This window comes from Anomalospiza imberbis, chromosome 3, assembly GCF_031753505.1.
Source record: "Anomalospiza imberbis isolate Cuckoo-Finch-1a 21T00152 chromosome 3, ASM3175350v1, whole genome shotgun sequence".
Lineage (NCBI taxonomy): Eukaryota > Metazoa > Chordata > Aves > Passeriformes > Viduidae > Anomalospiza > Anomalospiza imberbis.
In genome coordinates, this window is record NC_089683.1 from 89,911,092 (window position 1) to 89,936,606 (window position 25,515).

The 25,515-nt window shown below is 34.9% G+C and overlaps 1 protein-coding gene across 2 annotated transcripts in view; it reads right to left on the reverse strand.

The window, feature by feature from the left end:
* SPATA17 (spermatogenesis associated 17) overlaps positions 1–25,515 on the reverse strand; it is an 88,725-nt gene that overhangs the window by 39,241 nt on the left and 23,969 nt on the right. For both annotated transcript variants that reach the window (XM_068185629.1, XM_068185630.1), the window contains exon 6: positions 13,355–13,478. In XM_068185629.1, coding sequence (XP_068041730.1) covers positions 13,355–13,478 — 124 coding nt within the window. The remainder of the gene's footprint in view (positions 1–13,354; positions 13,479–25,515) is intronic.

Genomic DNA, 25,515 nt, shown 5'->3' on the forward strand with positions numbered 1-25,515 from the left:
CAGGGAAAATAAAAAAAAAAAAAAAAGAAAAAGAAAGAGTGAGAGAGAGAAATGAGTTATACAATAGATATATTTTCCCCTAGAATTCTCTGCCTCAGACCTTCCATCATGGAAACCCAACCATGACCTGGAATATTAATTGCGTCAGGTCAAGCATACTGGCAAATGTACCATTTGTTACGCAGTCATCCTTAGCATTACATTAATATTATGAATCCCTCTGCATTTCTAACACTCTATCATTTTGTTTCCTCCCAATCATTTTCTTATCTTTATAATTAATGGTCAAATATAAAGGAAGAAAAATCATAAGGAAACAAATAAACATTAGCAAGGAAAAGATTTGGGGATTTTATAGTCTGAATTGCTTCTACCACTAATGCTGTATTTACTCAGTGCTAAAGAATATCCATTTGTGTCTTTTCCTCTTTATCATTTCAATACAGAGAGAAACAGTTAAATCATTCTGTCCACATTTATTTTTTTTTCCAGAATAAAAGAAAAATAATGAGGAGTTGCCTTGAAAGCTAAACTACTAATTAAGGCAGCAGCAAACAAAATTGAAATAAGGAAGGAAGAAAAGAAAGAAAAATGTGCAGGTAGAAGGGGAAAACCAAGGCTGTTTTGATTATGCTAGACAGTTCATTGGAAAAGATAGGTGATCCCAAGTGGTATAATAAATCCTGAGCAGTTTAGATTCTGCAACTTCAATTTATTAATTAATTATTTCTTAGTTTATTTTCCCACTTCTTGGCTGAGCTTTAAAGTCTACGTAAAAAATGGCAAACCAATTATATTCTAAGATAGAGCATAGCTATTGTGCTGCAAATAATAACACACATGCAAAATTAAAAATTGACAAAGTTGAGCTGAAGATAAATTGTAAGCATTAAATCAATAGAAAGTGTATTCTGATAGATTTATGTATTTTTACTGTAACTTAACTAAGCAATAATAAAGATATCCTCTATTTTAATTACTTTTTCATACCAACTCTGAATGACTAAAATAATCAACATATATCATGAATATAAGTGTTTAATTTAACAGTCATTTAATCTTGAAAAAAACAGCTTTGAGGGAGGAAGCTTGTGCAAGTTGTTGTCACAGTAAGAACCTAAATAAAGTGCTACTTACTCACTCTGGTCTTTTAACGAGGAGTTAAATGAGAAAGAAAATTCTTCAACAAAATAGGGACTTAACTTGAAAATCCTTTTTTGCTCCATTGTAATTTGTAAAAAAACCTAAGCAAGCTGAGACGAGAGGTAAGACATCTTTAAAAGCCATAAAAGTAAAGGCATGAAGGAGAGCTGTGAATGAAATATTTGCTAGAGATGGGATTGCTGAATCAACACTGACCAGTGCACTTCATCATAATTATCAGGACATACTACTGCCAGGGGATTTATAAAAATCCCACTCAGCAAATAATTGCCCTGCTGTTAGGAGATAGTCAGAGTGTTAACACACTGTCACAGTCCAGCGTTTAGTAAGATATTCAACATTCAATTACTCTTGCTGAGAACTAAAAGGAAACATGATCATTTCTCAGCTACTGCAGTTATGCTTCCACATGAATTCCAGTGAACAATCCTGTAAATCCACAGATATAGTCTCACTAGCAGGGAAAAGAAATACCTTAAAACATTAATGATTCACAAGGAAATACACGTTTATATAATGCTGCAAACACATTTGTAAAAGAGAAGGAATTTTAAACTTCTAAATAACTAGCTTTTTACAGACTTCTAGAATATTTCATATTTTGTGAAAGTAAAAAGACAAGACTTTATATGAGATTTGTTTCAGAAAAAACATATATAAAAAATGTTCTAGCAACAAGTATAATAAGACTATGTCCATGAACTCAAATTTGAAAAATCAAAATATTTAAGCTTCAATAGAATGTATTCTACTGCAACAATCTGCATTTTTTAACTAATGTGAATGGGGTTTTGTATTGACAATTAAGAAATACATTGTAAAGTTTATGCAGATGTTGGAAAAATACCATTGTATGGTTTAACATTTTGGTTTGAGATAAAACGTTTTTGCCATGCCTGACAATAGGAAAAAATGTCACCCAGCTTTATAAACATAGGTTCAGTTCTTACCGAGCTAATGCTAGTCCTCAGACCTGATCCTCTAATCCCTGAAAAATATACTCTCAGGAATTTCATCTAAATAAGAACCAGAGGATGTAGCCTGTTATTGTACCTAAGGTATTTTACCTTTCTTTGAGATATTGCTTTTATGAAGAGACTGAAGAATTCATAAATGAGTGATGAGTAGTGTATTTTCTTTCAAGTGGGATTAATTACCTGTCTTCTGCTTAATATATATTCTGCTTAAACAGAGTAATAGAAGCATTAATTATCATTATTCTGCCTTCAGAAAAGCTTGGTTCAGTCCTTTTCATCTGTGAAATGTTTGCTTGGTATCAAAATAATAGTGCAATCACAGTTTAAATCCTTTGTATAAGTAAACCAAGCAGCAATTTTATGGACTGTACAATGAGGTGTTAAGGAACTATTCAAGTCCAGTGTCCTGGCCACAGACCATAAAACCAACCTCTAATCATGCAAGGCACTAAGTCCAATTGCAGGAAACAACACTGTAATTGAGCCTCCAAACAGGTACCAACTGCTTGATCATTTAGGCGTCAAGACAAAAAAGAAACATAATCTTAGTTTACTGCATGAAATATTGTGGCACAATATCCAAAACACAGTAGCCCAGCAGATGCAGAGGCATCCCAAAAATGCATCCACCTTTCATTGATTGTCTCATTGACTGAGGCTTACTCTGTCAAATCTAATTCTAACACAGGCTCTTGATGACTTGACTAGATCAGGGATAATAACTTGAATGAGTGAGTGATGGCATGGGAAACAATACTCTTATGATGAAGACACAATACAGGGACAGCACATTCAAAGTTCTCTTACTGTCTTCTCATTTGACTGATTTCAAAACAAGCAGAAAAATACAACTTAATTGCTGAACGGCTTTATTTTAAAAATGGGAATGGGAAATTCCATTTATTGTTATCATTTTCTCCTTAAAAAGTGCTAGGCTGAATATGGGATAACATACAAATTATAAGAATCTCTGAAAATAAACCTGTTTCTATAACCACCTTGAGAAAGTGGGATTTAAAGACCTTAGTCTGAAAAATAATCTCTGAAGGTGAATTTATTCTTCTGTATCTCAATAACTGCCTGTAAACACACAAACAGTATTGAGGCTAAAATTATTTATCATGTGAGAAGTTTTCAGAGCCTTAAAACACATACCTACATACGTGATATTACTAACATCTTTAAAATTAAAATTCCATCCATTGTCATAATGGAAAGGAATACCTTTCTACAAAAAAATCTACTTGCAATTCACTCCTTTCCTAACTGGATGGAGAAAAATCCTTATAATTATACCACTTAGACTCTTCTAATTTGTAACATCAGAAGTTACCTGCAACAACATATCAGAAGAGAGGAGAAGCTCTATGTATCAGGTAAAGATGGAAATTATAGGGAGATTTCCTTTGTCAAGGATATAATTGCTAAATAGAGAATTGTTTTACTCCTCAAAACTGCATAGGTGCAACCAAAACAATGTAACATTTCATTGCTTTTCCTTGTGCCTTATGTCTGTTGCATTGTGCTTGCATGTGAGTATTCCCTCACAGACATATACACTGACAGATTTATTAAACAATTCACTGTAGTAAACCTATGGGATTAGGCAATGAATAAAAACTCAGAATGTGGCAGAATTTTTAACAAAACAGCCTGCAATCAAACCAATAAACAATGAAGGAAAGGTTTAATGAACAGTTGTAGTATTGTATAGGGAAAGAATAATCAGGGAACAGAACCATGTTAGTCTGATTACTAAAGGTAGTCACAAATTAGTAGAAAAGAGTGAAATAATCAGAAAAAATCCCCAAAGATGAGGACTTTGTAAAAAGATTGCTGAAATGGAAAAACTGAAACAAAGCAAACAACAGATAGAGGGAGACGTATAGTGTTTGTCATGTCTCTTGCAGGATAGACACAATTCCCAAATTAACAGTATATATTAGTTACTAAACAAAAGCACTAAATATTGAATAAACAGTGGAAGTTAATGAAAGAACTTTACCATGATGCTGTTCTGTTGCCTAAGAGCTGAAAAACAAAAGAATTGGTGTGTGCATCACTCATCTTGAAGTCTCATTAAAGCAAGGATACCATCAGTGCCACTTCTTAATCAACAGGAAGGTTTGCTGTTGAGACATGCATGGTATTTTATCTTCATGACTTCTCCCATGCTATTCCTAACCTCTCTCTTATGCAATTGTCTCTTACTTAGCATGTACACAGGAGAAAAAATTACCTAAGCAAGACCATAGCTCACACCAACTTGGTCAAATACCAGATGGACTACTATGCATCAACCAAATTTAAACCAGTAACTATTTTGAGAATGTCAGTGGAGTTCCATCATTTCTGAATGTGGCTTTGTGAACTATTTAGCTGATGTTGTGCTGCACTGTGATTTCCTTGCAGTATAGATTCTTTCTTAAATGTTTTTACTATATCCTACACACAGCCAGCATTCAATATATAACTCATTCTTACCGGCTTTCTGACCCTGCAGCAATCCAACCCTTTTGCCACCCCAATTGACAGTAATACACAAAATGTGGTCATGTTTTTCTAAGATCTCAGCATGTACACTTTTTGATAGATCACACAGCTTGTCCTTTAAACTCTGCCATTAATCCTACCCACAGGAATTGAGTACAAAGTTTGTTGTCTAGAAAAAATCCACACAAATAGGGATTATGCAATTCAAATGCCGAAAAAGACAGTTTAAATGCAGGGACCTTCTAGCTAGTGGATTTTTAAATGACTAAGGCTGAAATGCTCAATGCTATAATACATGGTAGATACAGAGATGTCACTATGCTATAGTATCAAGTTTTGTGTGATATGGCTAGTAACAAGCTATTTAGAGGGAGCTCTGAGAAATATTGCCATATCTACAGAGACATGCCTTTAAAAACTAAGCTTGCATAGGAGCAATCAGAAAACAGCACTCAAACTTTACATTTTATTGTGTGCTAAGCTCTTTTTAATGAGATATGATTTTTTTGTGTAAACTCATTTATTTGAACAGTTAACTAGTTACCAAAAAAACTGAAATTATTTTATAGCAGGCAGCCTTTAGGAAAAATAGAGTTTATCATTCTGTTACAGATAATGCTTAGAAGTTCATTCACTGACCATCTTTAAGAAATAGGAAGTATCTTATTTTCTAGAAAGTGGGACAAAAGGACAAATTATTGATTTCTGTTGGAAATACTTTCACTTACCACTTGTGCTAGGCTGAGACTTCAGAGAAGAGTGAATGGGAGGAAAGTACTTTTCAGTGACACCAGGAAGAAACACATCTGCAATAGTTCAGATTCCATGCATTTTGCATAGGAAATAGGTTATGGTGTCAGCAGAAAACACTTCTTCCATCCTCTAACCACAGTTACCCATTTCTGGGCCTGAAGATCACCACGCTTACAATCTTAGTTTTGGCTTTGACTGTACTTGTCCTCCCTAGGGAGATAACCATTCTTTCCTAGGGAACAAAAATATCTGATTGAAAATATGAGCAAAAATGGAAAATCTAGGGAAGCTGTAAAGTTTGCCACTAAATTATTTTGGCAGTATATGCATCAGATAGATGCAGGAGGTGTATTTTGGCTTTCAGCTCTTTCACTCTTTACATCACCATGATACTGTGTTGAGTAGCAAAATTACAGTTCTGTATCCTCAAGATTAGTTATCCCAAAGGGCAAAAGCTGGACTCAGATTCTAAGTGAACTAGAGATTTTTGATTGTGTGTGCAAATCACTTAAAGGTCATTTTTGGAATTTAGAGCTGGAGTTCAGGTACAATGTCTTTCAGAATCACAAACAGCTCAGTTACTGGCTTCTTTCAGTTTACCTTATTTTGTCCTTCTTTCTGATAGAAACATTAAGCAACATGAACTGAGATCCCTCCCAGGTGAACTGAGATGGTGTAGACAGTGTCCCATGAGGCACCAGATTGGAATGATTTTCCTAGAGTGAATACGTGTGAATAGACTGAAACATCTGGCTTCCAAGGGGAAGTGAATACATGAGGAAAGCTTGCTGATCAAACATACCTGTCACAAATACTGTCAGAAGGATGTAATGCAAACTGTGAAACTTTTGGAAATAATATTTTAAAAAACAGAATGTTGCAGCATGAAGTCCATGCAAGTCCAATTTAAATGTAGCTGCAAGCCTGCCTGAGAACTAGGAAAGTTCACCCTCTTCCCTTTAATTTAAATAGGATTTTTCATGGTACAAGCTTTGGAAAGCACTCAGAAACATCTGACTACTTGGCAGAGAAATGATGAGTGGATATTAAATATCCATGGATAGGTGGGGTTGTTCATTGATTGGGGCACCTAGAATAAAAAAAAAATTGACTATTTTAGTTCATCTTCAAGAAGTATTAGTACTTATAATGAATGATAATTTCATCCCCTGAATGTTTTAGAGACAGGATAATAAAATTACAACAGTAAAGAGGGAGGAAATAAAATGTAAAAGGTAAGAGCTAATTCATTCTTCATGCTAGCTCAGTCCTTGGCCTTTCCTGAACAGACACTGCCAATAGTAACAAATTATGTATAATCATTTTGTGATGTGGACTGTTCACTCGGGACTAAGCTCAAATGACCAAACTTGCAGCCTTGTCTCTTAAACTGTAGATCTGAAGATCAAAGGCTAGGGCTTTATCCACTGAGTCCTCACCTTTATAAGAATAAAACTGCCAGCTGTCCAGAGACAGAGTGGATGTCAAACAGTGTCATTTTAGACCAATTGTTTTTCAAGTTCTTACAGGACAGCACATTAGGTTAGAAGAATATTAATCAGTTGTGTCTCCTGAATATTCATTAAGCTGCTCCAGGAAGGATTTTGTGGCCTTTTTTCTTTCTCACTTAGAACATTAGACATTTAGACCTGAATAAGTACAGTAACTTCAACAGAATTAACTCCTGATTTCCAGTAATGTGAAAAGGGGACAAAGGCAGTCATTGTAATGTTTATGAATTGCCATCTCTGTAGACAGGAAAAATTCAGTATCAGAATACTTTAGCATTGAATAGAATTTGAATTTAAAATATTTTACTCTAGGAACTGACAAATGCTAAAAATAAATATGGAAAAATGATAAATAAATATAGAAACAATTGATATTTCAAGATCGACAATAAATACAGAAAAACAAAATTAAACTGTCCTTAGAAACAAAAGAGGTTTTTACTTCCTTTACATTCTGTGGTGTTATATTTTAGTTAAATGGTATCCTCTGTCTCACCCCTCGAAAATGTATGGTTTATTCCAAGTCTGTGATCCTCCCCTGCAGTATCCTGTGTCTGTAATCCCATTGGCCCAATCTGTTCCGTGCCCACTTTGAATCTCCCTGTTAAGTGTGCCGGGGGAAGAGTTCACTCTCTCTCTTCGCCAGCTCTCCTGGCTGGTGCTCTCTCAGCCCCTCTCTCCCCCTCCCCTTTCCCCCCTCACTCCCCTTTCCCCCCCTCCCTCAGAAACCATGCTGCCTCCCAGGGGTAGAACCCCCAATAAACCCTCATCTAATGAGCACCCTCAGAAGCCGTGTGGAGTCTCCTTGCCTGCCTGCTGCTACCAGCGACCTCACAGCCTTGGGCCCCTATCCCACTGAAACGCGCCACTACAACATTCAAAAGCCCTAATACAGAATCCAGAGAAGTTCACTAAATGGTTTCCGTTAACCAAAAGTGGAATTGCTTATGGAGGTACACAGAGAGAGTAAAAATGGAAAAACTTGGTTCTCGTTGCTCATATTAGAACTTTTCACTGTTACTCACTTGAGAGTAACTTATAGCAAGCATTTCCTTCCTCCTCACAGAACATTTTTCTTAAGGTGGGGTTTTTGGCCTTTTTTAAAATGTTTTCTATAGTGCTACTTATTAAAGGGCTACTTTCTCACATATTTATGTCTCCCTGGAAAGGATCATCTCAGTCAAGACTAGTTCCATTCAAAATACTTTCTTATTTTACAGAACCAGCTATAATATCCTTACAAGTAATTCTTTACAAAGCATTATTTCAGTGGGAATAAATGTGGGCCAATATCAGCCACATGCTTAAGTGAATTAGCCTTGACTCAACAGACAGATGGTGATGCACTCAAGCAGGCACTGAAAACTGAACGACTGTGATCCAAAAAGAGAACTCGTGTCTTGCTGCTAAAAGGAATGCCATAGTTTCTAAAACTTCTGCAGTGAAAAGGGCCTATTATTACACATGGACTTTGTTCTTCCCTTGCAGCTCTAAATTACCAGGATCTTATGAGCAGTATCTGTTCACAAACTGCCCAAGGACATCAGGAAAAACTGTCACCTTGCTAAAGAGGGCTGAAAAGTGATGGACTTCAGTGTTGCTCAGAGTGGCAGAGGCAATCCCCAGAACCAGTGAAATTCAGAATTTTTTTTGGAAACCAGAAAGAATAAGGCACTTCACAGTTGCATATTCTCGTGTGACAGAATATCAGAGACAGCAAAGTTGTGAAATGAACATGCATGAGCAAAACAACACCGCAAGGAGAACGAGTGAACCTGATCTTCCAAGGAAGCACAACTTGAGAGCTAGTGTTAGTGCTAGATCTCTTAACCCACTCTCCCTATCTAGGCTATTCCTTTCCTGGGTATTAACAGAGGCAGGAATTGAAGGAATATGGAGGCAAAAAAATGAACATCTAAATATTACAGTAATAGGAAGTTGCACAGCTAAGAACTACAAGTCCTTCAACTACTGTTTGCAGTAAACTGAAAGAGTATTCTTGACAGTAATTATAGTAATTATATTGCCCCATTGCTCCATTTTATTCCTCTACCTTAGGCCAAGCTGTTGACCACCATCAAAGATAGGATGCTTGCCAGAGGAGCCTTAAGTCTGACTCAGTCAGGTTTTCTAATTAGTCAGGGGCTAACAGAAAGAAGATGCTATACAAAAGTCAAACATAGACATACACACACAACAGCATGATTTATTTTCTAAGGTCTCAATAGTTAAAGCATTCAGATAGAACAGAAGCTACCAGAGAACAGAGGAGCAGCATTAGCTCATCTACTCTCAGCATGATTTATCACAGAGCAGGAGGTCCAGCTTTAGAAGAGAGGCTGTGACTCAGTCCACAAGCCACAGCAATGATAAGCTGAAGTGATGCATGTGTAGCATCCCACTATTAACAATGTACAAGTATGTTCTTCAATTGTGTGCCAAAGCTGTCAAGATTTTGCAGATCAAAAGAAATTTGGCTTCCTGGACTAGTTGTACATTTATTTAGTGTGACAAAAAGTAATTGTATTTATCTGTTTAGAAACAGACAAAATGGAGAAAAGATAATTAAAACTCTCTTTTACCTCACCCAGTACTGTTTGCTATACAGTAAAAAACTATAAAGGGGAAAAAAATCTGTTGCTCTGCTGATTCTCCAATCCTCTCCTCAGTGACAGAAGAAAATGTAATAGCAGAAGGACTTCTCAGCTGTGACACTTGGAATACTGTTTCCACAGGGCTATTCTCCTGAACTCAATACTTTACAGGACACCACTTCTGCTCTGTATTTTAGATACCACTGGTTTCTGCTCCCCATCCAACTGTGGACTTACAGGTGCTGATGCACCTGCTCCCACTCACAGAATCACCTCAGCATTGCTGCTTGCTCCGTCAGCAGATACTGAAAACAACACAGGTCTGCATTCTAGCTTGATACTGGATCTCTGAATTTAGACTGTCATACTCCTGACTCTCATCATCATCGTAAGACAAAAACCAACTACAAAATTTCTTGAAAGGCTGAAAATACCAATGACAGTAATCATGCGACCACAAATTTCAACACAAGTGGGCTCCTCATCCCCATTTCTGCAAAGTGTCATGAATGTATTCAGTGCTTTTCTCTGTCGTTGACTATAAAGGTCATTTGTCAGCACTTGGCAGGAGATGGCCCTCACTACAAATGTTGGCCTTGAAAATATGACAAAGAGCAGAAGTAAGAACCTGTTCAATTATAGTGAAGGTTGTTAATACAGAAAGAAGAACTACAGGGATACAGAATAATAATCTGCATAGGTAAACATGTTTATAATGGAAAACCACATTTAATAAGTAGTTCATTTATTAATGGTATTTTGAAAAAAAAAAAAGGATCATTACCACTGTACTGGAAATAGCATACTGTGATTCTGGACTAATAAGAAAAACTTTATTAATTTGTTTCATGTCTCAATAAGAAATCACAATTCAGTTCATGATAAAACAGGTAAAAATGATGAAAACAAATTTTGTTACCAATAGGAAATTATAAGAAATATTCTTAAATAAGAAAGACTTGTTAAATATATAATTTTTATTATGTTCATCATAAAGTCAAAATGTATCAGCCTGATAAGGTAAAAAAACACATAAGAAAAGGATTGTGTTATATAAAAATTTAAAACTGGAAATACAGAGAATCCTATTTTTAAAATTGAATTTGGTTTGGAAGTTGCAAAGTTACCACCACATAAAATTATTTCTTTATTTTACATTGGAATCTTTTGCACTAAGCAATGAGAAATTGTTTTTTTCTTTAAAAAGTAACAGTTTATGAAGGAAATAAATGCTCGAATAATAAGTTAATTCATGAAAAGGACTAAACACTAAATTAATCACAGGCCATGCTATTACATGCATACCAGACATTCCTGTACATTCCTGACACTCACATTCTTCAGCTTTACATCTTGAAAGTAAAGCAGTGTTAGCAATTAGGAATGGGCACACTTTGTATATAGATAAAGATATAGGTATAGATAAAGATATAGATATATAGATATATAAACACACTTCTGAGATGTTGTAGGCTTCAGCTTGGGAGAGAAGAATGAAAATTGACATGCCTTTCTTAAGAAAAATTGCGAAGCAATAATTCCTTAATTATTTTCTGTCGATAAGTAAACACCCTTTTCTCACTCTTTTTGCCTCTATTAAAAATTAAAACAAAAATATTCCAAACCATAGGACACATTTGAAACAATTATTGCAAATACATATTTTTCAATGCTGTCCATATAACCTGCCTGAACACCTGCAGCCTTGATGCATGAGGTGGCTCAGCTCCACCACTGAAGCTCAGTGCATATGGCAGGAAGGGGAGGAGAACCAAACTTTGGCAGGTCATCTCTATAACTTACTGGGCTCTAGGTAATGCGTGAGTCTACAATAAATCAGCTTATCAATGTCCTCTTTTCATTTGCTATATGCCCTGCTTGCAAGATATGTTTTCTTAACTCACTCAAAAGTGTTGACTTTTGATGTCTGTTTCTACTGAGACACTAATGGTCCTTGCTCAGTAATCCAATTAACTGTTCTTGGAAAACAGCAAGATGTATCTGTAGCCAGGTCAGAAGACCAGACATTTAGAGAATAAAATGTCAGGTACAAAGCATAAAACCAGTAAATTCTGCATGGAAATAATTTGCCCTGTATCTTAGGAAGATATCAAATTCTACAACTATGTGGAGCTGTGGAATACAGACTTCACAGTAAGTAGTTAACTTCAAATAGATCTTTACTGGTTTTCAAGTTGTCTGTAGGTTTTCCATTTATTTACATTTACTCATGTTTTGAAATACTACCTGCAAAAGAAGACAGATCTTAGAGCTCAGTTCTCTGATAAAGAAAAACTTCTGTGGGCTCTGAGTCTCAGTATTCACAAACCATCTTAGCAAGCAAAACCAAGAGTTTTTTTGTTCTGCTAGTTAAAAACACTGCTAGCTAAATTCTAATTCTGTAAAATTAGTAAATGAAATTCATCAGAACATAACAGTTACTGCTGCCCTCTATCAGCAGTCCTCCATGGCTGAAATGAGAACTACTTGCCACTCCTTTAAAAGTGTTACAGCTTGCTAAGCCTGTATCATTGGAGGTGAACTGAGCTTACCAAATCTTTCTAGACCCCAAGTCACTCCATGTCTCCAACCTGACAATTTTTGTGCTGCAGGTAAGCATATTAAATGCATGTGTTTATATAAATTGCACTGTTCAAAATAAGAATTCCCAATTTTCTACATTTTAAAACAATGTAAAACACTGTGCAGATTATTCTTAATATCCTAGATCTACATGTGGAAAAATAAATTATAGCGAGCTAATTTCAGTCATTAACTAGCTTCCTTGTCTAATAGCCATGGAGAAAACTTTTTATGCTATTTTTTACTTATATTATACTATGCTTTAAAAAAAATACTTAAATGTAATTTACACATCAAGATTTCATAACTGAGGTCCAGTTAATCAAACCACATTTCTATCTACAGGATATATCACAAATAATTCCCAAACAGAAGGGGAGATTAAATATTTTGTCATGAAGTGTAATAGTATTTTTCCTGCATTCTTTAGGATTGGCAGTTCTTAAAAACAGATTATGATTAACAACTTTAAAAAAGCAAGCATTTAGTTCATACTAATATTTCATGTTAATTCAATATCTGTACAATCAGCCACCAAACACTTATGGAGACAAAATCCTTTTCTTTTTTTATGAAAGTTTACAAGAGGGGACTAAAAAAAGGCAAACCCACAAGCTTTACCAATCATATCAAATTTATGTAAGATATATCTACTGGCATGTTTACCTATCTGTTTAAAGCAGCTTCTATAAGAAATTTTGGAATAATTTCCCAGTAATACTGATACAAAATGAATTAATAATAAATATTTAAGATGTATTTGGCATTTTTGAATGAAAACAATCATGCTAAATAAGCTGATTCAGAAGTTCTAAGAAAAGCTTTAGCTGAAAACCCACATTTACAATCTATCCTAAAAACAAGAAGAACACTGCACCAACATAAGCATGAGCTCAATTAAAAAAGGGAGAAAAAATGAAATCCCTTCTCAGCTTAATAACTTATTAGTTCTTGACAAGTGCAACAACACAACAATAAGCCAGTCAAAATGAGTTTTTAAAGCAAGGTTATGCCCTTCATGTTGTGTTATCACAGTGGCAGATCAAACTGCTGACTTGGACTCTTTCTGCCAGCAGTGCTGATGCTGCCTCTATGAGCTACTGTCACAGAATAGTCATGGTACCTGCTCTTGCCTATAGAAAAGCACTAAATTGAACTCGAAGTAGTGTCTTTGTGATATCTTTTCAACAAGTCATGTCCCATTCAGTCTGCTAGTTTATCTCTGTCAGGCTGGGGGCCCAAGTGGTTTGCATGAGCTGTCAGGGACAGGTCTACCAACCTGCTCAGTGCTAAGGAGGTAATGCATCTTTCGGGCTCGGTATTTCTTTTCCTTTTCTTTCTTTTCTAGGTCCTTCATTTTCTCTTCATTTTCCTTCATTTCTGCATATACTTGAAGTTCATTCCTGTAATAAAATAGATCTGCTAATTATATTATAACAACAAAAGATGAGCTAGTCTTCTATTTTACTTTAACCCTTTCATAGCTTCACAGTATTTTCTTCTTATATATTAGCAATATACTGACACCACTGGAATGTAAAATTACTTCTTCCAGTAATTTTTATTGGAAAAATTACTTATTCCAGTTCTTCCAGTTCCACAGCAGTAGGATACTATATGGATATAACTAAGAAGAAACAGGATTAAAGTGATCAAAATTAGGAGCAGTATATAGGTTTACATTGCTTACAGCTTGATAATATAGTATTCATTTAAGTCCTTTTATTTGCCTTTAAATGTCATTCTATTTTGAATTTCTCTAAGTAGAAGCTATTATAATATAAATACAGTTTGTTCACTTATGTTTCAGATAGTGCCTTGCAGCATCTCCTGATCTGCAGACAGGGGAGATTTTATGGAATGAGAGAGGATAGCAGACATGGGATAGGAGATGATATTCACTCCTGGATCCTTGAGTAAGGTTGAGAAAGTAGGCTCAGAGAAAAACGGGATGGGAACCTTTCATGCATACATTGTCCCCGGGAGGAATTTCTGTGGCATTGGGCTCCTCGCACAGGTCATTTCTGCTCTGGTTTGATGAGAGCTGTAGAGGCCACCACAAGAACCAGGAACTGAACTGCTTCATGAAGAGGTGTGCAAACACACGGAGTCATCTAAATGTGGGAGTCTGTGCAGAAAACCCTTTCATTATAAAAGAAATATGGAACTATACGCAATACCAGGTTTCAAAGAATGGAGAAAACCCATTATTTCAGCTGAATGTTTACAGGAAAACTTGAACAGAAAATAGGCATAGATTTCTAAATTGATGTTGGTTTTTTTACACAGAGCCAGGCTTGTCATAAATTATGCAAACAGTAGAGTGAATTAATGTTCTATAAGAAACAAAATTCTGTGCTATTGTGCACAGTGCACGTGTGTAGAATTTTTTGACCCAGTTAAAAAAGGTTAGTTTGATTAACATTTGTTAATTTTGTTATTGTAAAATGGCTAGTTCAAATTAACCTGTGTGCCAAAGAAACCGAACACATTCAGTCAAGCATTTAGATTGCTAAAAAGTTTAATTAGGTGAGTAAATTCCAGTCTTTTTGTTTTCTAGTATGTGTATGTATGATAAAATAAAAGAAAAAATATTATTCACATAACTAAATAGTCACATTTCAAATATTCCTGCTAAACAGATTATTTAGAGAGGTCCACATTAATAGTCTCAGTTGTTTCAATGAGTACCAAATAAGACACTGTGAGGACATGGGTAAAATCATGTCAAAATATGCCTATGGGTAAGTTTGCTGATATGAATAATCCCATGGAAAAGGCATATTGCTCCCAAAAGTGATTTTTAAGATTGTGACTCAAACTTACTCTTAATATTTTAATTATCATGAATTTAGTTCATCAAAATATATGAAAGAGCAATAATTGGTTTATAAATATGAACACTTTGAAATCACATTCTTAAATACAAGTTGCAGTGTAGAACTTTTACTTGTTTCATGTTATCTTTCAAGATTTTATCAATTAAAATAAGTAAAATATTAAGTAATTAAATATTTTATTACAACTGTAAAAGAAAAATAGTTAGAAGGAAACACAGGTCAAAAAAAATGCACAGGTATTTCTGAATTGCTGAAAATATTTTTTGTTGCAGTTTACTGTTAAAGGCTGCTAATACAATATTTCATACAAGGTTACTTATGAAGCACACTGACGTTTAAAAATCACCATGCTATGCTTTTGCAGCAGTGTAATTTTTTCCAACATAAGATTAAATTGCAAAATAAATGAATTACTTAGAGTGGCATGGCCCCCATTTTGCCACCCTTCTCTTGAAAATTGCTTATTAATATGAAAAAAGAAGTTGGAAAATAGCCTGTTTTACTTTATGCATAGCGTTCTGGGGCCTCAAAGCCTGCAGAGCCAGAGTAGCTGCACATTTTAGATTGTGTTGGCAAGCGGGGACGATGACCTTCCTGACCTGCATCTCAAGGCTATTATTAATCGCTAAGTAACCTGGTAAAGCCAAACAAATTTGTTTCCATTGAAAGGATCTCTATCTGTGTCTGAGAATTTGTGCTGTACCAAACAAACCTCATTAACTGTGTCCATTTTTGACAAAGAACTAGGAGTTGGAGAGATTGGTGACCTTTCTTTGTCCTCAAGTACAGATTTCAGTCACTACATGTAGGTACATAAGCATTTTTTGCTAGGAACCTCTTTGTTCTATATCCATCAATCACAAACAAATGAATAAATAGACATTACATATAGTATCAACTTTGTTATTTTATTTTATGCCTCTTTACCTTCAATATCAGACTGTATGATCCGTGGTTTACATATTTAATACTATTCCTTTTTGATTACAGAGCCCTCTATTCAACTTTAGTACCCCTATCTACAACTGGTGAAATAATAATCAACATATCACTACAGTCTATTCATGGTCTTACATACTGAGGTACTTCTTCCTAACAGTGAATATGGAAACTTTTTGATTTAGAACACAACTGGTGATAAAAACCCACAAATCATGTCAAAGATATAGATTTGTACTGCAGAAATAATGATAATGGGATGCAAAATTTTTCCCATTGTCATCAATGGGAATTTATCAGATTGCTTTGAATGAATTATTAATAATCATTACTTGCTGAAATTAAATGAAGTCTAAAATACTTGTTGAAGTTCCATGTAATTCATGATCTTTTTAGACAGTGCTATCATGATAATCATTCCTGATTATCACATACCCTCAGTAATACTTGTACCGTAATCCATGTAAAAGTTCGAAAAAAAATTTTTTTAAGAAGTTACAAATAATATTCAGCATACTTTTGCAGCAGACTCATTTTGTCTGTTGTTCCAAAATATCTCTATCAGGCATCATACTGTCCTGTATAGTTGTACAGAATATGCAGACGATTCTGTCACAGGTATAATAGCTCCCAGGATGATTCTCTCCTGAGAGGCAGTACAAAATAAGTGGTATGTAGCAGTTCAAACATTGCTTGACTGGAAACATAGATGTTTTAGCATAAATACAGATTTGTTTTCAAGCTACTTGAACCTGAAACTTTCATCTCTTTTACCATACTTTCAAGCATTTGAAAAGGAGCAACAAAAGCAGAGAATCTAAAGCAGTTAGATATGAATATACTATGCCACACATTAGCAGATTAATACTAACACGTCATGCACTGGACAAGGGTTTCACTTTTACCATACAGAATAACGTGTAGAAGGATAAGTGATACTAATGACATAAACTTAACCTTCCAAATGCAGCTAGAGTTCCACACAGCTTACAAGGAAATGTGTTCACTGGGAAGTTTCATGCTTCGGCTCTTCTACATGTATACCTTCCCAGAGAAAATAAATACAAATTCTATTAAAGTCATTAGGAACTCAGTTGAAACTAAATTATTTTTGGATTAAATCAGTACACTTCCTGCCAGTCTTCTCTTTGTTTGCAAATATGATGGGTTCATTGAGCAATCTTTTCTTGGGATACATGGGTATCATCTCAGTGACATTATGAATACTAGCTGTGCTACATGACACTCTGTGGATTCTGGACCAATTTTGCTTCAGGATGAACCTTTCCTGGTTCAGTGTGAAGTTGGAGAAGGCAAATTGTTTGGCCTGCTTTTTTAAAGCTTCAATAAATTTTGCAGGAGAAAACGAGTTCTATAAATGCAAAACATGCTTTAGGTTATTTGATAATCTTGTTCTATTTTTGTAAGTAATCTGTCTGTTGCATAGCTCATATCTGGAAAAGTATTGCTTATTAAAAATCTCAAAAATTAGGTAATTATTTTAGCACATAATCTTTTATTTACCTTAAAGCCTATGTCAATATATTAACAGCATCTATTGCATCTTCCTACTAACCTGGCTTTCCATATAAGTTTAGTCCAATAAGACTTTCTCCCCTACACATTTTTATGGAATAGCTTTCTAGGAGAATTATGTGGACATTTTAACAGATGTAATGTCTTATCATGATCTGAAAATTATTAAACAAATCAGAAGAATATCAATGTTTACTACGGCAAGTTCAGGATGCATTTTTTTACCAAAACCATGAATATACTGGCTAACACAAAGTGTTGTCCTTGTCATAGGGAATGTTTCATGCTTTTGAAAATAGGCATAAGATTATCAACACATGTGCTCAAAACCCACAACTAAAGATGATCTTGTGTTACAAATCTGTTAAGTAACTACTGAATTGTTAATGGTAAAATTACTTGATCTATATAGTTCAAAATAAAAAAAAAATTCATCTGACAAGGTAACTTATTGTTATTCTGATTCTTCATTATGCAGTAGGCAATAGTGTTGGTTCCTGCTATGAGATGCAAATTCAGTTGACAGTGCTCCTGCTGTCTGTATAAAGGTTAAAAATACTCATACAATATTGTTCCTGGCACTTTTGGAAAGGTCTTCAAGTGATGATTTCAGTATTATATAGATTTTAATAATTCTGCATAGAACTTCATTATTTTACAAATTCAAACTGACCTATATTTATTAACTTTATCAAATTATTGCATTCTGTTTGCATTTCCATTGGCATTCTGTGGTCCTTTGGCCAAATAATATTACAAAATTATTTTATTAACTAAAGGAAAGTGCATCCAATAAAACCCAATAATCACTATAGTTGCCTAGCGTATCCAGAAAAAGTATTAAGTTATTGTGATTTTAAACTGTTCAGACACCAAATCATAAAATTCCTGCAACAGAAGCAGTAGGCAACCTTAGCATACGAGAGATAACCTAAACCTATTTAATCTTCCTGACTATATATCATTCTCCCTGCTCAAATACAGAATATGGAAGGTAAAATAAAATTAGTGAGACAATAATTTTTGGTATACCACTGCATGCCACTTGATTTAACATCACAGTGGTGTAGGTGAGAATGGAATATAACCTGCCATGATAATATTGTTTGACTTTATCAATTAAATTTGGGAAAACAATGAAATATATCTATAGACCAGCCTAGGATGTAAAAATATTTTAGAGAACTTTGTACACTGAAGGCAAAGTTTTAACAGAATACACATACTACATACTTAAGTTAGCTATGTACCATCAGTCAGCTTTCTCATCCTCAACATTTTTCTCATTTTTTAAATTAAGCCCTTCAGATTTAGTAAGCAAAACAGGGTAGCTATGTAACTCTCTTTTCCTCTCTACCATGATGTATAGTACTGTGTGTATCCTGACAGAATTCCTTGAGTAAAATATTTGATCTCAAGTTGCAGTTGGATAAATGCTCAAAGCAGTAGTCAATTATTAGTGGTGCAAGGTATCTTACTGCCGAAGAGATCTACCACAAATAGATGTCCAAAATTCTTACTCATTTTAAATCTGAATGTTTACATGAATCCATTCAACAAATTAAGCATGACACTCTCTTCAAGATCTGGAGGAATATTATTGCTCTGCACTGCATGTCACTGTAGTGCAGTGAACAGGAAATATGACTCCTTAATATGAAAAAAATTAAAATAAATAAAGTCAATGTGTAGACATATGAAAACACTCTGTATCTCCTATCATTATTAAGTTTACAGAAAGAAATTCATAACGCCTTAAAATCCCATTGTAATTTGTGCATAGTAGCACATTGTCCATCTCCCTTAATCACGTAGTGTACAGTGCCAATGGAATTAAGTGACACACCAGTTCCTCTGTCAAGGTCCACAGTGTGATCAATACATGACATTGGAAATGTGATGAACATGGTGGTGAAGGGCACACAGTGAATGAATACCTTGTGCAGATCAGGAGATCAGGGCACAGCATGTACCAGACGATAGGGACGAGCAGATGGATGCATCCTTCTTATCCCTCCAATTTCCACTGCTGCACAGTTACTCAAGAGTGCAACAGTCTTTCAAGCTACTGATTGCAGAGACAGCTTAGAACTAAAACCAGAGTATTTTCCTAACCCACTATGCAGATTCTTCTAATTAAGGTTTCAATAACAACTCATACAGAATTTTTCCTCACATACACTAAAAACCTAATTTTTTTCATATATAGTTTCTTAAGATTATTCTATTTCCTCAAAATGTGCAAACTTTCTGGTTCAAATGTTTTTCCCTTGTGTATATATATCCTTAAGTCAAATTTACTTTATCCTCATTGGCAGCAGAAAATGCTGTGAAATTAAAAAAAAAAAAAATGTAAAAGGATGTCCTAGTTTGATTGTTTGATGCTTTTATCCCCAATCGTCCATTCTGTTTAAGCTGAATAATAAGTTTTGCATCTTTAAGACTTGTTCCAGGAGTGAAGGGGGGGAGAAGAAGCGTGGTGTTTGTTTCCAGAAACTGCACTCTCTCCTCCACATTCCTTCTCCTGGACTGTGTTGTCTGAGGACAGACAGACAGCGAGACAGAGCTCTCCTTTGCTTTTTAGTTAGTTTTAGCTAGCTGAGGCAAAGAAGCTCCCTGGACTATGGCTTTTCCTTTTCTTTGGACCTCCTCAAACCTGCTCTGGACTGAACACCAAGAAGAGCACCGGCAGCTCACACCTGTGGCCCAGCGGGCCGGGCCTGGGCCGCGGCATTTCCAGCACCGGAGGGACTGAGAAGAGACTGAGTGAGCCGAGCTGCAGCCCAGGGGAGGGGATTTTTCCTGATTTTGTCTCTCTTTTGGAGAGACAAAGAAGGCAAGCAGTTTTATTGTTTAATATTTTTAGGTTTTCTTGTTTAATAAACAGTTTTTTCCAGTCTTTTTATTTATCCCCAGGTCTGTACTGAAAAACCTATCAACAGCAAAAATATTTTCATTCAATGTCTGTTTGCTATTGACCCCTTCATGAAAAATCAGCCTGATTGATTATCTTTAATAGTGAAATTAGTATTTGGTGATTAGCTTAAACAGTGAAATTAGTATTTTGAGTGTAACAAAGCCAATCTGGCCCAGAATGGAGAACAAAGCCCCAACACAATTTATTCTGACAGCAGTTTAGCAGCAGTGGTCATTTTTAGCACAGTGTCTGTGCTAAGCGGCTAAGAGAGTAGTCATGCTCCTAATTTTTCCTGCAACATATAGAAGAGGATGTCTCACCACAGCCAAATACCATTGGAAGTTTTCTAGTGAATGTCATGTGAAAGTATCTGTTATCTTTTGGCACTGCAATTCCCAGAAGACTATATATGCTACCATCTGCACAGTAATAACTAGAGGAAAGCTCACTGCTATGTTTTGCTACAGTTAAGCTGTTCCCAGTACTGGAATGAACTCATTTAAGCTAACTGTTATCTCTGTGCTGCAGTGCAGTACAATGTAGACATATCTGTACTTCTTTTACTTTAATATAAGGTACTTGGCAACATTTACAATATTCAACATTATGTGATTTAGAAAGCAAACATGACGTTATAGCTTCTAAAGGTCATCAGCTAAGATGATTTTCCTTCTCAGAGTATTATGAAACAATTTGACTGAGGTCTACTCACTAACTCACATCCCTCACTTACTTTCACATAAAAGTCTGCAGACATTGATAAATAAAATGGTACACTTTGTCTACATTAAAAAGGTTTTACAACAGCAAGGCAGGGAGAGCTTTTATGTAATGACCTATTACGTATGACAGAGCAGCAATGCCAAGACTCACAACTTCATAGTGATTTTTGTGGTACCTCATAGTTTTCTCAATTTCATATTCATGGAATGGTGTTACCCCTTGAGCATCTATGATGTCATTTTTACTGAAGCATAAAACATTATGAAAGACACAGTAAATGAATAGTTTTATTACATAGCAATTGTAATTATGTTGGGAGAGATCTGACTTTTTTTTTTTAATACAGCAGTACTACTTGTTAGTATGTGATTTCACAGCATTGGTTCATTGCCAATGAGCATTTGGCTCATTGCCAAACTGAAAATATCAACTAGATCCCAATTTTCAGAAGTGTTAGGAAATGTTATCTCTTACTGTCTTGAAAACTTTGAAGTAATTAACACCAGAAAAAAAAAAATCAGGTGTTTTTAGTATACCATGCAAGAAATTACACTTGGAATTAAAGTCTGTTCTCTGAAATTTTGGTTCTACCTAATAAATGAGACTACACTTAATTATAAATTTCAACGTCCAATTATACATGTCTAAAGAGTACATCCAATGTATTCTATTGTCTATACCCAAGCACATAAACTTCTGGTCAGAGTACTAAATCCTTCCTGAGGGGCCAAACACAGTGCTGTAGATGGTTGTGAGGCCTCTCCACCAAGTACAAGTAGGCAAATGAGTGCTGCATGCATTTGGGTGCCATGCAAGCCGAAAGAACAAATTGGTTTGTTAGAAGAGGCTGTAAACATTTAGCAAACAGTTAGTTAATTGGACAAGAATAGAATAGCTTACTTAGAGAAGAGAGGTGGAAAATGTTGCTTTCCTGAAACACTTTGTTTCTTGATTTGGTTTAAAGGTAGCAGGAATTGTGAAGTTCAAGATAAAACATGGGGATTTAACTGTCAAGGATAAACCAGTTAATGGACTCCTGCAATTATCCCTACAAGGTGAAGAGTCTGAGGAATTTGAAAGGGGTATAATAATAAGTAAAATTTTCTCACAGTTTAAGGAAAGTCATGCTCACAATGTGAATAATTATGGCTTTTAAAGGAGGTATTTCAAGCAGGATTCATAGATATGAAGAAGCTCTTTCACATGATAGAAAGCATTCATACAAATGAATGCATAAACAGACAGAAGAAAAATATTTTATTTTCATTTCCTAGTCATCATAACTGTGCTGAGTTCTGATGCTAATAGTATTTTAAAGAATGTTTGAAGGTCTGTCCAAAACAGTAACAAAAATTATTTTGAGCAGAGACAACATGTTTCAATGATCTCTGTTGTTTATGTCCAATTTTCAGTATAGTAGAGCTGAATATAACAAGTAGTGATGGTTCAAAGATAAAATGAAACTGTTTCAGTTGGGAACTATGGGACATACTTGAACATCAAAGGTAATTAACTCCTGGATTAGAATTAAAGTGGTATTTACTATAATTTGATATATTTTGATGTTACTAAATCAAGACTAGATTGTTCAGTCAAAGCTTAATGGGCTTTTTATAGATACTGCTATAAACTGGATATTGATAGACATCATATTGGTGATAGATCTGAAGTCAGACAAGATCATCTGATTCCAAATAACATTGTTTTCATGATTACTAGAAGAAAAAAACCAACACTTTTTTGTAATTACTCGCTACTGTTCTAGACTGTAAAAATAGACAATAAATAGTCTTTCTGTTTTCTTCTCTGAGTGACCGCTTCACAGGCTTAACTCTTTTTAGATAACAGAAAAGTCTATTTATAATTATTTAGAAAATCAAAAAACAATTAACTGAGACAAATTTTTAATCCCCTTTTTTCTCCATTTTGGACACTTTTCCTTTAAAACAAAACAAAAATGTCCTCATGAGATACTGTATACTGCTTTTCATCTCATGCAATTCTATGATATCTCATGGGACATTATAAGGTACACCAATATAAAGCAAAGGACTGTGATTTTCCACTGTAAAAAAATCTGAAATGAAAAAGAAAGATCAATAAGCCTTCACATCCTCAGACAAAAACTAAATCACAAACTTGGAAAAAAGCATTGCATAGTCACCACATTTCCAATAACAAAAACCACTGAGATGTGGCTCATTTTAAAGGTCATCACTGCTGTAGTTTCTATTTCTCTGACATAAATGGGAAATAATAAAGGGAGTCTAATCTCAAAAACCTTTCACTGGGTAGAGCAGTGCCAAAGAACACTTTATTTTGTTTGGCCTTCCTTAACATTCTGATATCTCTGAGCATTTTGCTGAATTGTGAGTAATGCTACTTGTTTGATAAAGAGTTATGAAGCATGGGAAACATAACTGGCAACTTTCTAACAGCACTCAGACACAGGATCTTACACTATGATTAAAACAAATTAGTGATGTTAGATCAAATAAGCTATTGTGTGCCAACTAGGAAAAGTAACATTCATGTCCTTTGATTTTTTTTTGTTTCTTTGGAGATCTCAAAAATAAGCTACATTATAGCATGTTCTGGAAAATCCATATGTGTAAATTAAGTACCCACTAATGTGTACCTGCAGATACACTCACATATGAGCTGGAATACTTGGGTAGCATAGAGCAAACTTATTTATATAATTGTATATAAATTATATATATATATTATCCTAAATTATATATCCTACAAATAAATGAAATATCCAATTTTCTTATGTAACACATAAATGAATGCATTTAAATTTTATGCTTCATTATTAAACTGAAAATGGCACAACAAAAAGAACCATCACCTTATTTTAATAACAATAGGACTGCTTAAGTGAGTTGAGTAAATGGCATATAATATTTGTCATACTTCTAATGACCTAAACAACTGAAGTGACTATGGCACATGAAAAATATTTATATACTTCCTCAGGAGTCTTTAGTCTTCAAGTGTTAGAGCCCTTGCCTGATAACCTCATATAGCTTGTATATAGATGGCCTGTCATTTCTCTACAATTAGATAAACCAGAACTGCTATAATGTGATCAGTTACAACCTGAAAACTATATTTTGAAAATCAAGTTTATTAATATGTAATCTTTAGGTAATCATATGTATCCTCCTAATTTACACAATATTTATGATAGTCTACATGTCCTTGAAATAGCGAACAGGGACACTACACTATGAAAAAGTGGTATAGCTGCTGGAGTTCATAAATTTTGTTCAGCTGTGGATGAGTTCAAAGAATTGCCATGTAAGAAAAGCCTTACAGAGGGAATTTATCTGATTATGGCAGTAATAATTACCCAGCTGTTTATTGCAGATAGAGAAATAATTCATGTAGGCAATAGGCCGTGGTGGCAATGACACTCCGCATTTAGTAAATATGCAAACTGTTCATTTCTAATTAACCAAGCTAGAGGATGCCCTTATTAAATGTATAAACTAAAAGTGCCTTCCTGACAAGTGATGAATTGTTACATTGCACAAACTCTTGCCACAGAATTACTGGAGTGAACTTGGGGCTTAACTTCATTAAGAGATCTTGTGGGATAGTTAAATGAGGATGGACAGCATAACAAGACCTACCTGACAGTCAATGATATGTTAGAGCTTAATGAAACTGTACCTCTTCCCCTTTTCTACTTATTTTACAGTGAAGATCCTACTGCCGACAAAACAGAAGACTGTGAAGTCTGTCTCTATGAGACAGTTTAAAAGGCCATGATTAGTCAGTCTTTGTCCACAGAAAATGTTTTATGAGCTGTCAGTAATTCTAACAGACCTCTTACAAAATAAAAAATCTATCCAGACACTACAGCAGCTTCAATGTTCACAGGTATGGAACTATTGTTATCCTACAATACTGTGTTGTCACACCTGTTTTATTCAACCTTCATCGAAACTAATCATCTACACCACAGACTATTTGGTCCACTGAGTGTACACAGGGATCTCAGATTTCTTTCCACACATCCAGATTAAAAAAAAATTTCTTTTGCTACAAATGAAATAAAGCTTCATGTTTAATCTGTTTATCCTAATAGTGTGTTTAGTGCTATATAAACATGCATGAGAAAATACTGCCTTCATGTTATCGAAGACTTCAGTCTGAGCAGCTAGTTATGTTACTTACGGTGTTCATGTTTACTGCAAAACTTCAACTATTTACACAGAACTAGCTAAAAACATGGTAAAGGCTGCTTCCACTCCTTGCTCAAGAGAGACATGAACAGAAAAAAGCTCATGAGGGATGTGAGCTCAATCTCTGTTGGAAATTCAGCTTCCTGTGTAAACATAATGGTTCCTACCTTAACCTCACTGTATTCAGAAAGTGTTTTCCCATGGAGTTAAAACAGGCCATTGACTGTACTATAACTTTAGACACTTCATTTAAATTTCATGATCAACTCCAAAAGCTTATTTTTTATAT